General features: G+C 41.2%; 1 protein-coding gene across 1 annotated transcript in view; it reads right to left on the reverse strand.

Moving 5' to 3' along the window:
- The window catches only part of LOC145659218 (homeodomain-interacting protein kinase 2-like), a 92,804-nt gene that overhangs the window by 26,155 nt on the left and 53,326 nt on the right, over window positions 1-13,323 (reverse strand). The window contains exons 2-9 of the mRNA XM_081720363.1: window positions 9,833-10,184; window positions 8,899-9,266; window positions 8,222-8,345; window positions 7,831-7,932; window positions 7,640-7,714; window positions 7,157-7,338; window positions 6,848-6,927; window positions 4,163-4,267 (exon numbers count right to left, since the gene is read on the reverse strand). Coding sequence (XP_081576489.1) covers window positions 4,163-4,267; window positions 6,848-6,927; window positions 7,157-7,338; window positions 7,640-7,714; window positions 7,831-7,932; window positions 8,222-8,345; window positions 8,899-9,266; window positions 9,833-10,184 — 1,388 coding nt within the window. The remainder of the gene's footprint in view (window positions 1-4,162; window positions 4,268-6,847; window positions 6,928-7,156; window positions 7,339-7,639; window positions 7,715-7,830; window positions 7,933-8,221; window positions 8,346-8,898; window positions 9,267-9,832; window positions 10,185-13,323) is intronic.

Here is a 13,323-nt window from a genome sequence, read left to right on the forward strand (position 1 = left end):
CTATTGGGCTCAAGAGATAAGCTGTTCGAGCAGTAATAAGTGTTTTTCTATAGGTGAGTAGGCTCTCCTTCCATGCAAGCTGGAAGACTACGAGCTTAGTGCGGTGCCATTTATGTTCTATTCTTTGAGTGTTTTGTTTTAAATTGCGAATGAGATCATTATACCAAGGTACTACATTTTTGTAGCTAATTTTTTTATTCTTAAATGGAGCAACATCATTAGGTGCACAGCAGAATACTGATTCTAAGCATTCAGTAATTTGATCAAGTTCCGTTGGGTTTGAGGGAATCCTAGGCGCAAATTATTAGTCTGGGAGATTCCCAATAAATCCAGGTGCAGTGGACGATGTGATCGTGTGTCTGGTATGATAGCGAGGCGAGGTTACGATAGTGTGGCTCATGCATAGTTTAAATGAAATTAGGGAATGGCCTGAGATGGCACCTGACTGGGGTAGTATAACTACCTTCTCCATGTCTACACCGTATGGCAGTACTAAGTCAAGCGTATGTTTACATTTACATTTACAGCATTTAGCAGTACGCTGTTATCCAGAGCGACTTACAAAAGTGCTTTGTCATTTACTCATAGAATATATCCTAGTACAGTACAGTAGGTTAGAGTCCAACATACCAGTGAACTAGAATACTGGGATCAATGCTGATACCTAGAAGTACAAAACACATAAGGTCTATTTTAAACAATGATAAGTGCAATAAACAATAAGTGATAGAGTTTGTTAATCAACATCATTGTAATAAACAATACCCTACAATAAGTACTAATTTAGTCAGTCAATATGAGAGCAGGGTAAGTATGTCCACCAGAGTGTGTGGGTTCTCTTTGTACATTGAAACCAATTGATTCTAATATAGAACTAAAGGCCAAGTTCAGAGGGTGTTGGGCACTATCAAAGTGAATATTGAAATCACCAACAATAATGGCACTTTCTACTAGAGCAGATCCCTCTCAGTATCTACAGCTAGACAAAACGCACCTGCCACCTTGTGGTCAGTTGAAGTATTTGCTAGTGATTCTAGACAGGTTTTCCAAGTGGACTGAGGCGTTTCCTTGTTCTAAGGAAGATGCCCGCGCTGTGGTTAAAATCCTAGCCAAGGAGATAATACCGAGGTACGGTGCGCCTCGGGTAATAGATTCAGATCAGGGACCCTGTTTCATTTCTATGGTAACTCAGAAACTATGCACCTACCTAACTATTGACTGGAAGTTTCACATCCCTTACCATCCTCAGTCATCTGGCATTGTTGACAAAATGAATTATACATTGAAACAAAGGCCATGATGGAAAACAGGAAAGAAATGGATAGATCTTGTCCTTCCTAGGTCTTCCTAAGTTCAAGACTGTTAACTCAATACACACTTTAAAACACTCAATACACAATTTAATTTTTTAATAATACTTGTTCAGGTTCCACTATTGTTCTCCAAACCATACATTATTCAATGTATGCATATTAATATTCAATACTTACACCAACCGGTTCTTGGTACCATTATGTTCAACCTGAGCTACTTGCATTTTATTTAAAAGGCGATCCTCTTCCATATCACCGGATGCCCATATTGCTTTTATTACCTCAATCTACTGCCAGCAGTGTTGTGTGAGATCAGAATGATGCCCAGTGCCACCACCAAATTGTCACTATTTGAGGTCGTTTTTGGTAGACCATTTACCACCCCATGGGTCAGAGGTAACCCAGGTGTTTCTCAGTCAGGTGACACAGCCATAGCTGATGACTGACAGACAAATCCTCTAAGACTTGGCTTGCGTTGCTTTGGTGTTACAGGAAAGGTTTGAAGCCCTTGTTTTTGTCTGTCTGGCATTCAGATTTCCTGAGCAGCCATGTTGTGGTTCCTAATTAGGAACATGTTCCAGCCTACTCCATGCAAGCTGGAGCACTGGATCCACTCTTTAAATGTGCCTTTTTAAGGTGACGGCTTATAAAAGTCATCTCTGATTATTTTTTTTGTTGTTAGCTTTTTAATCTGTCAAGTCTGTAATTTTCCAGATTTATATCCATTAAAAAAACAGATGCTCTAAAGGGAGGGGGTGGACTCCTTCAGTGGTACAGCAGAAGTTGATAACTTCAAAATCATTTACAGCAGCTTCAACCTTGCCTGAGTGATTTAAGTAATTAGTGAAACTGGCACAGCACCACCAACCGTTTATTAAAGAAAACGTGTATGACACATGATTATCTTAATTCTTTTAATTAAAACAGTCCCTTGCAAGGCATATTATTCAATTATGTTCAAAGAGGTACATAGAGCATGCTGGCAAAACTGAACCGTTGAAGATACTACAGGAAATAAGAAATTTCCATAATGTGAATGAAACATTTATTTAAATGTATTGAATATTGCACATCTCAGAGCCTCCAGAGGTGGAAAAGACCAGGCCAGGTGAGCCATAGGTTGAATTGGAGCCCGAATCCAAGGGCCAGGGCGTCCCCGCCAGACGCATGACGCTCGAATTTGATCTTCTTGAAGCAATTAACTAGAGTTAATTGAAAGCGGAAGAGGATGCCTGGAGCTGCGATGCCATACCTTTAGGGAAATATGAAAAAAGGAACACGAATCAAATAAATGAGACTGTTTGTTCTTCGAGGCTCAATAGGATGTGCCATAATAACCTTCAATTACTATATTGGTGTACAAGCTGAAATTCAACTTGATTACAATAGCCGCAAGCCATGCAGATCTAGTTATGGGCTTTATTCAAAATTAAAACTAAAACAGAAGTAGATTTTAAAAAACACAACCACAATTCTGTGATTTATCTAACGCCAGCTAGTTAACTTCATAACTTACTCTCTGTTCATTTTCCCACCCTTAATCTTGCAGAAAGAAGGCTCAAGAAAATCAAGCGGATGTAAATCACAATCATCCATGTTGTTTTGCCTCCACATCACCCTGACAGCGCTTTATTTAAATAATCTAGCTGTGCTGTATCGACAGGTATGAGAAGATTCCCACAGAATATCAATTTACTACTCTATGGATTCTTCATGACTTGGCAGTAAGGTAATAATAACAGGCAGGTGTAGCATCTAAAAGTGGAAAGTCCAAGTGCACGTGTTATTAGCTAGCCAGTAGACAAGATAAAATACAAGGTCACAAATTTTAACCTGCCCTTTATATGGAAAATCTGCAATATTTTATATTTGCCACATCGTTAGTGGATAGGTAGCTAGCTATAGTAATTAACCTGCAAAATGTGTTCTTAATCTGTTGATTGCAACTGTCAAACATTTTTTAAAAATGTGTTGAATATTACCCACTCACAGCCTACAGAGGTGGAAAAGACCAGGCCAGGTGAACCACAGGACAAGTTAAACCCCGAATCCGAGGGCCAGGGCGTCCCCGCCCAAACCCGAGGGCCAGGGCTCCCGCCAGACGCATGACGCTCGAATTTGACCCTATTGAAGCAGACGAGCCCACTAGAGGTAACTTAAGCGGAAGAGGATGCCTGGAGCTGCGATGCCATACCTTTAGGGAAAGATGAAAAAAGGAACACGAATCAAACAAATGAGACTGTTTGTTTTTCGAGGCTGAATGGGATGTGCCATCATAACCTTCAATTACTATATTGGTGTCCAAGCTGAAATTCAACTTGATTACAATAGCCGCAAGCCATGCAGATCTAGTTATGGGCTTTATTCAAAATTAAAACTAAAACAGAAGTAGATTTTAAAAAACACAACCACAATTCTGTGATTTATCTAACGCCAGCTAGTTAACTTCATAACTTACTCTCTGTTGATTTTCCCACCCTTAATCTTGCAGAAAGAAGGCTCAAGAAAATCAAGCGGATGTAAATCACAATCTTCCATGTTGTTTTGCCTCCACATCACCCTGAAAGTGCTTTATTTAAATAATTTAGCTCTGCTCAATTTCAACTTGATTACAATAGCCGCAAGCCATGCAGATCTAGTTATGGGCTTTATTCAAAATTAAAGCTAAAATAGAAGTAGATTTTAAAAAACACTACCACTATAGTAATTAACCTGCAAAATGTGTTCTTAATCTGTTGATTGCAACTGTCAAACATTTTTAAAAATGTGTTGAATATTACCCAAGTCACAGCCTACAGAGGTGGAAAAGCCCAGGCCAGGTGAACCATAGAACAAGTTGAACCCTGAACCCGAGGGCCAGGGCGACCCCGCCCGAACCCGAGGGCCAGGGCTCCCGCCAGACGCGTGATTCTCAAATTTGACCTTCTTGGAGAGGGAGATCCCACTGGAAGAAACTGAAGGGGAAGAGAATATACCTTTAGAGAAAGATGAAAACTGACCACTAACCAAACGAATGAGAGAGATTGTTCTTTGAGGCTGAATGTGATGTGTCATAATAACCATCAATTACTATAAAGGTGTCCAAGCTGAAATTCAACTTAATTACAATAGCTAGCCAGCAGCCAAGATAAAAGGTCACATGTCACAATTTTAAGCTTCCCTTTATACGAAAGAACTGCAGTATTTTAAATTTGCCACATCGTTGGCAGACAGGTACCTAGCCATAGTAGCTAATTATCCTAGCTAGTTCACACTTCATTCTCCCCCAAATGATCCCATTATCGACTGGTATCCGTGCTTAGACATGAAGACAGTTCAGCGACCGAGGACTGACACGCAGCTGTCACAGCTCTTTTAGAGCAATCCGACGGTTAGCGAGCCAATGCTAGATAATAACGTTAATCGCAGCTACAGTAAATAGTTGGCAGTTAATCTGCTAGTTAACTAACGTGCTCCATCGCCATGAAAATTAGAGTCTGTTACCGCAAGAGATGTGCATAAGTAATGTGTGAACTAGCTAAGTTAACCATCTCAAATAGACAGCTTGTCTGCTAGCTAACCTAGCTAGAGAGCCCAATGTTACCTGAGTCGTTGAATTCAAGTCCGACTTGACACTTTAGCCTTTCCCATTAGGCCTCATCGTCTTTTTAAACAAAATTAACATACTATTCATAAAATCCATATAGAGCAAGTTTTATGGATGATCTGCTCAGTGAAGCTGCATTATTTCTGTTATAATACGGACACGGCAGCATTTTCACGGCATGTTTTCTTAATCTGTTTATTGCAACTGTCAACACATACGAATGATTAATAATTAATGTAAACTGTTATGCAGCGAATTAAAGATACTATATTTTCCTGTTTCCCTAGAAATAATCCAAACTGCAGTGTCTGCTTATTTATGCTGAAGCACACTTAAGTGGGTATATTTTTTGTGGATTCCACATATACATTAAAAGGAAAATGTTGCCCAATCATGTCAGAAATAGCAAAACAAAAAAACACAGGCTCCGAGTTACTGAAAGAGAAGTACGCGATGAGGTCCTGGTAGAGCATAGGCACAGGTTGGTCATACGTGTTTATGAGGAGTTTAATTTAAGCAAAATCCTCATCACACACCCAAGAAGTCAAAGCCTGCAAAATCCCCAAGCAGCAAGACTGCATCAAGTTAGCACTGGCTGAAGCAAAAATAGTGCTGTGTCCTGCTCTGTGGCTCATCCACTCTACCAGTCTCTTAGTATTGGGCTTAGTGTGCTTAATTCATCTTGATGTCCTAACTGACATTCAAAAAGAAATGGATGTGAGAAGACAGTGTAGGAGTTCAAATTTGAATTGGCTTGAAATGTAGGTTGAAGTGCTCTTCTGCAGCTGAGCAGCTCATTTTCTGCTGAGCATCTTCACAGCCCTTACAAGGAGAGCATGAAAATGATGGAGGGGACAAGAAAAATCAGAATAATGCTTTAAGGACTGGACACATTTACAGCTTCTCACACTAAACAAAGTACTCCAAGGTAAAAAGTTCATCAAAGTAAAACATGTTTCATCCATCTTTCTGTGAACTGATATTTTAATGACTGACAGACAAATCCTCCAAGACTTGGCTTGGGATGCTTTGGTGTACAGGAGAGGTTTGAACCCCTTTCATTAAAGAAAACGTGTATGACTCAGGTGCTAGGGTATTATCAGAATGTAATTTATTCCAAATGTAAACACATGATTCTCTTAATTAGAGATTCCCTTATAAGGCATATTATTCAATAATGTTCATAGAGGTACAAAAAACAAAACAAAACAACAAAACCCTACTGAGTCTGGAAAAGAACATCTTTATCAATAAAAAGTATCAAATGACCTGAACACAGTTGTACCACCATTACAAACTCCTTGCTTGAGTCTGCATGTATACATGTATGATAGTAACATATCAGCCAATGAATGATGGACTCGAGTTTGTACTCGAGGAAAGAAAGAAATTTTCATAATGTCATAAAGAATCAAGTGTTTGGAAAACGTCTAGGAAAAGAAAGAAACATTTATTTAAATGTGCTGAATATTGCACAAGTCGCAACCCTTGAAAAACCAAGAAGAGTTCTCGGTCTGCTTAAGTACTGTGTACTGCAAAAACACAAGTAGAATTGAATTTTCCACAAATACACATACAAGAACCATAGAAGAAAGCATAGTGTTGGTCTTATAGAACGAGAGACACAAAAACCTCAGCTACAATGATCAACAATTACACAATGAAGTTTGGATTCAACGGAATTTCGTTTTGAACTACGGTAGAGGGGCCTCTTTATCGGCTACTCGAATACTAGGCAACAACCTGATTCACCATTTGTGGATCACATTTGAGCAGTAACATGATTTGGTAGAACACTTGCATTTGAAACCATTTTTGTCTTCTTTTATAGGTGGAATCGGAGGCCAGTTTGGTGATGTTTTAAATCTACTTGAAGAATAACAAACAAACAAAAAGCCAACCCTAATGTAACATTTAAAAGAAGCACCAAAGTGGGCATCAGATTTACCATCAAACAGGGTCTTGCTGCTGTCGAAGCCTGTGCACTGCCGCTTGCAGATCTCCATGTTCTGCAAGCAAGATTTCACACTGCAGCGAGAGACACACACACACACACACACACACACACACACACACACACACACACACACACACACACACACACACACACACACACACACACACACAGGTGGGGGGGGGGGGGTTACAGTACTAGCAGAGAAACTCTGATGCTATTTGGATTTCTAAATTAACACGGTGTTCCTTAAAATGTTTTTGAAACACTGACATGTAGATTGGAAGGCCTGGAGCAACTCACTGTGCACTCTGAGGGAAGTGGAGGAGGTGGGTCATGGTCAGAAACGGGTGGTTCAGGGTCTTCACTGGCGTGATCCTTTTGTGAGCGTCTAGCGTGAGCATCTTCTTTAGTAGGTCGATGAACTCCCGCCGGTCGGCCTTCTCCGCCAAGACGTCGGTGCCTTTCAGACTGGTCATATTGACCTGCGAGAGAGACCCATGGGTGAGTCATATTATTCACCAGCAGAGGGCGGCAATGCACCCAATACGAACGAAGTTCTGCAGCAAATTTCTACGCACTGCTCTGCCCTTCGCAGATGTCGTTCTCCAGAGCGACTTACATGCGCTACTCATTATGACAGCAGAAACGCTCGACCTTTCAGCTAGCACCTTGTTCTACCTGCTCTATAATGTGAGCTGCGGGAGCCCTTTGTCACGTTCTTCAATTTCACATCGCAACACTAAAAGAAATGCGTATAGTTACGCGCACAAAAGCCCAAATAACCTGCATCATGTCGTCAAGGCAGTTTAAAATGTACTTCCGAGTCTCTTTGGACTTGATGCCACGCTCCGAAGGTGTCTGGAGAAAGGAAAGAAAAAACAAACCATTCAGCTCCACCATTAAGTTACATGAAGTCATTAAGTTGCGTCCCTTATAAAAAACACATGGCATTTAGCATTTGAAGACAGGCAAACCTTGAGTCTCCACAGGGGGTAGCAGTAGAAATAGTGCGTCTTGGTCGCTGCGCTCAACATGCACTCTGCTGGTAGGCCCTGCGTCTCGGAGATGTAACGGATCTGCAGAGACACCATACGGCAAAAGGATTATGACTTTATTTTGAGTTAATCCTTTCATTTTCAAAGTGCATGTCTAAAAAAACAGGCCATAGAAACTCATTTATATTAATCCTAAAAATGAGCGGGCCGACAAAGCAGCTAAAAGGTCAAACTACACACACACAAACACACACACACACACACACACACACACACACACACATATCACTACAGCCACAAAACCACTACAGGTCTGCACCACTGATGCTGTACGGGCGTTAAGGCACAGCTCAAAGGACCATGTGCTTACCTGATCATATTCGGAGGCTCCGGGATACAGGGGCCAGCCCAGGAACAGCTCAGCAATGACACAGCCCAGGGACCACATATCGATGGCCTCACAGAATGGGAGACCCAGGATGATCTCAGGCGATCTGGACCAAAAACACAGAGATCGCCATCATGAAATCAGCCTCGGCTGATAATTCCGTGGGGGGGTGTTTGTGTTCCTAGACATTACACACCCACTATTCTAGTGTAACATGGAACCAACACTACAATGCACCAACACTACAATAATGTTCTGTTTTGCATTAAGTAAATACAGAGTACCAATGCAGTTAAACACCCGTTACTCAGTATATTACACTGTTAATTAACAGTGTAGCTACAATGTAATAGCGGTTTTGTACAGACTCGCTAAATACTGATATTACCAAAGCCTGCAGTTCAGCGCATCCTAACTAATCTCAGACACCGAAGACGGTTCATTAGGTGTTTTTGCTAAATAACAGCACTCACATGACCCAATAAAAATAAACCACTTATAAATCAATCGTGCTCCAGTTAACTGTAATGCTCATCATAGGCTTTTAATGTGTAGCAGGGTTATTACAACTGTCCACAACATGCAGCTCTACTCTAAAGCACACTCGAGTGCAACAAGTGCACACTTATTTCTAACACGCCTCAGCACGTGTCCCTCACCGGTAGTATCTGGACTGCAGGTAGCTGGGGGCCTTGGAGAAGTGGCTAGCTGAGCCGAAGTCGATGACCTTGACGCGGTACGGCTGCCTGACGGGGTCCACCAGCATGATGTTGTCGGGCTTGAGGTCGGTGTGGATCAAGCCCAGGCTCTTCAGTTTCATGAGCGCTTTGGCGACCTGCTGCAGCACGGGCCGGATGCATTTCAGCAGCAGTGGGCTGAACTTGCTGCGCTTGAGGAAGTCGTAGAGGCTCTGCCCCAGCATCTCGAACACCAGGCATATGTGCTTCTTGTGCTGGAAGCAGTCGTACGCGCGCACGAAGTTGAACTCGTCGGCGTTCTCCCTGCTCAGCCGGCTCAGGATGCTCACCTGAGGAGGAGCAAAGGAGGGAAGACGGAATACGCGTTAAGCCGAAGCTACGTGGTCACAGCTTCAAAGTTTGATACTGCTGACAAATAGCCTACTTATTTTCAATAGCATCAAGCACTTTGTGTACTTCCCTTCAACCATTTACTTCTACAGGATTTGGGAGATGCAATTATGGAAGTGGTCCCTTGGAAATGAACCCATGAACTTGCTTTTGGTACTCAAACAATGCAGATTAATGCTCTTTCATAACAATAACATTTTTAATGCACATCCAAACAGGTATGGCTTACACAACTGAAGCTAAATCTTCTTTTTAGAGTAAGCTTCAAGCTGTCCGTGTGTTATCCGAACTAGTTCCTACTGAACTAGTGAAAATTAGAACTAGTGTGCCAAACAAGTATTTCTGTGCTACCCTGGCTGTATACAAATTCCACAGTGTGCGTTAGCACATCTGACACCAACAGAACATATGTTGTAAAAACTGAAACAAACAATAACAGAATCAGGGCTACAGCTGATTCTAGGCCATATCAATAGCTCATTTAAAGCAGGCACAACTTTCCCACCTCGTTCTGGCCCTGTCGAGCATAGGACGGATGACTTTTCAGGATCTTGATTGCGACTACTTCACTGGTGCCCCGCTTCCAGCACTTGGCGACCTGGCCAAAGGTTCCACGGCCCAGGGACTCCAAAACCTCGTAGCTGTTGGAGACGGAGCGGAGGATCTCGTTCTGCACCAGTTGGTACTCGCAATCGCTGCCCCTGGCCACACGCTTGGACAACCCAGGGGAGGAGAGCTCCTCCAGGATCTGTACACTGTTGCTGCTGTGTGCCTCCTCTCTCTTCCTCTTGAGGCTGCCCCGCTTCTGATAGCCGTCAGCACGCCGCGAGGTCAATGCCTCGTCTCCGCCCTGCCAGCTGGAAGAGGAGGAAGACGACGACGAAGCCTCGTCCGAGGCTCCAGAGGGGGAAAAGACCATGGCAGGTAAGCCATCGATTGAATTGAACCCCGGATCCGAGGGCCAGGGTGTCCCCGCCCGAATTCGAGGGCCAGGGCTCCCGCCCCGCGCAGGATTCTCAAATTTAACCTTCTTGGAGTGGGAGATCTCACTGAAGGAATCTGAAGGGCAAGAGAATATACCATTATGGAAAGATGAAAACAGGACTACTAACCAAATGAACGAGAGAGATTGTTTGTTCTTTGAGGCTGAATGTGATGTGCCATAATAACCATCAATTAGCTAAATTAGCTAAATCACAGAGCTTTGATTTTTTTTAAAACATCTACTGCTGTTTTAGTTTTAATTTTGAATATTTCTGTCTGAAGCAGAGCAGAGCCCTGATCGATGCCATTGTTTTTTGGGCAGGCTTTAGCAAGTGATTGCTTTCTCTTTACACGCTTCTCAGAAAAGACAAGTTCTTTGTCTTGCGTTACTCAAAGGTGGTTCTGTGTGCTAAAACAACATCTTGACCTTTCAGCGATGCTGCCACACTGAAAAACAGAAGGCCAAGAAAAAAACAGCTTCTATTCTTAGACTCTCTGGCACTCTAAGTGCTTGCTGATACCTTGCTGACTGCAGTATTTCCTACACCTTTCCAACTGAGAGGCTCCTGAACTTGCAGCACCTCTGTCAATTAATCAATTGCATAACAAGAGTTCATCCACTCTATAATTGAGGGAGATACCCCCTCTAATCATTAATGCTCATCATTACAAAGACCATTAGTGTAAGCTGATGAAAAATGTTTCAATGTATTTAAAAGGTAAAGAACAGAGTAGCAATGTAAAGATACCATTTATAATGCATTACATTTTAGTCTTTAACACAATCTCTTGCCCTGAAACAGTGTTTAGGGCGATTACAATGCTGTTTCAATATGTTTAAAAGGTAAAGAACAGAGTAGCAATGTAAAGATTCCATTTATAATGCATTACATTTTAGTCTAAAACACAAACTCTTGCCTTGAAACAGTGTTTAGGGCGATTACAATGCTGTTTCAATGTGTTTAAAAGGTAAAGAACAGAGTAGCAATGTAAAGATTCCATTTATAATGCATTACATTTTAGTCTAAAACACAAACTCTTGCCTTGAAACAGTGTTTAGGGCGATTACAATGCTGTTTCAATGTGTTTAAAAGGTAAAGAACAGAGTAGCAATGTAAAGATTCCATTTATAATGCATTACATTTTAGTCTAAAACACAAACTCTTGCCTTGAAACAGTGTTTAGGGCGATTACAATGCTGTTTCAATGTGTTTAAAAGGTAAAGAACAGAGTAGCAATGTAAAGATACCATTTATAATGCATTACATTTTAGTCTAAAACAAAATCTCTTACCCTGAAACAGTGTTGTTGGGCGATTACAATGCTGTTTCAATGTGTTTAAAAGGTAAAGAACAGAGTAGCAATATAAATATTCCATTTATAATGCATTACATTTTAGTCTAAAACACAATCTCTTGCCCTGAAACAGTGTTTAGCGCGATTACAATGCTTTGAAACGCTGTTTCAATGTGTTTAAAGGTAAAGAAGAGAGTTGCAATGTAAAGATTCTACTTATCATGAATTACATTTTAGTCTAAAACACAATCTGGGTTTGTGTGTATATAAATGATGTAATGTTACTGTTGTGGAACAAATTACTTCCATTTCCATTTTTTAAGGCAAAAATATTAAATGTTGGAATTTATCATTACATATTCATATGAATATGACTTTAATTTGTATACATATTTGTTGACATTAGCTGTTTTGATCAGTCATTTTTGTGTCTGGTTGTTCTAGCTCATATTTAGCACGTTGTCCTTGACCATGTCCCTCTGTCCACAGGGTGGTGGTGTTGGACTGTGTTACAGACACGCTGCTGTTTTCCTGCAAGGTGCTAGTGGTCGGATTTGTAGGTGAGAAATATAGAGTGAAGTCATGTGTATATTACCCATACTACACTTCATCACATTCTGACCATGATGGCACATGGCAACACACTTTAATAGGTAACTCTGAGGGTTTTTCTACATTCCCTGTAAGGTCTGCTGGCTTTCTTCTTCTTCTCTGGGAGAATCAGGCTGCCATATGACAATTTCCAGCTTCAGCTGCTGCATTATTACTGGTTGCCCGTTATTGTACGTATTGTAACCTCAGAAAAGCTCAAGTGCTGACACTTGCGTCTGTGTGAGAACAAAACATCAGCATATTCAGTACACTGAAGAAATGGTTCTTTCTTTTTTAGATTCCAAAATGCTTATTGACAGTGATTGTAAAGTCACTTTGTTTGTAAATAACCATGATTTACACATTTATTCTGGACAGCAGTTCCTCTCATAATACTGAAGGCCCAGCATGTATATCTACTACTGCTGTTTTTTTAGACGGTGATTGTGGGAGCTTATTTCATCGCGCAGGGCTTCTTTAGTGTGTACAGCATGTGTGTGGACACCCTTTTCCTCTGCTTCTGTAAGCTGCACACACACACACACACACACACACACACACACACACACACACACACACACACACACACACACACACACTCTCTCTCTCTTCATTCCAGCAGTTCATAATGACATTGGGCACACACAGTCGAAAGCTTGTATGGTCTCGTCCCTTTACTTCAGGGAGAATAGAATTATAAAAAACATTATTAGCTCACATTTCACTCTCAAGCTACTACACATATGCCAATCATGAGGACTATATTGGTTTTATTTCCACTATGATGTTTCTGTCTCCTCTAGTGGAGGATCTGGAGCGTAACGACGGCACCGTGCAGAGACCATACCTCCGATTTACTCCTCCACATCAGCCGACTTTAAAAAACCATTTAAAGCTCTACACATCATGGATCACAGAATGTCTGTTATTAACGCTATACAAGAACTATACTAAGGTCATAGATCTAGACTAAGACTATAAAGTTATTTCACTTAGCTAAATAACTTTAATACATAATTTAAATCATGCAATGTGTAATAATATTTCTTGTTTTTGTTCAGGAGATGTGCAGACATTATCTGCTGTATTATTTTTGTGGCTGCCATTGTCACCTATATTCTTATT

This window comes from Electrophorus electricus, chromosome 9, assembly GCF_041902795.1.
Source record: "Electrophorus electricus isolate QZ-2024a chromosome 9, ASM4190279v1, whole genome shotgun sequence".
NCBI classification, from domain to species: domain Eukaryota; kingdom Metazoa; phylum Chordata; class Actinopteri; order Gymnotiformes; family Gymnotidae; genus Electrophorus; species Electrophorus electricus.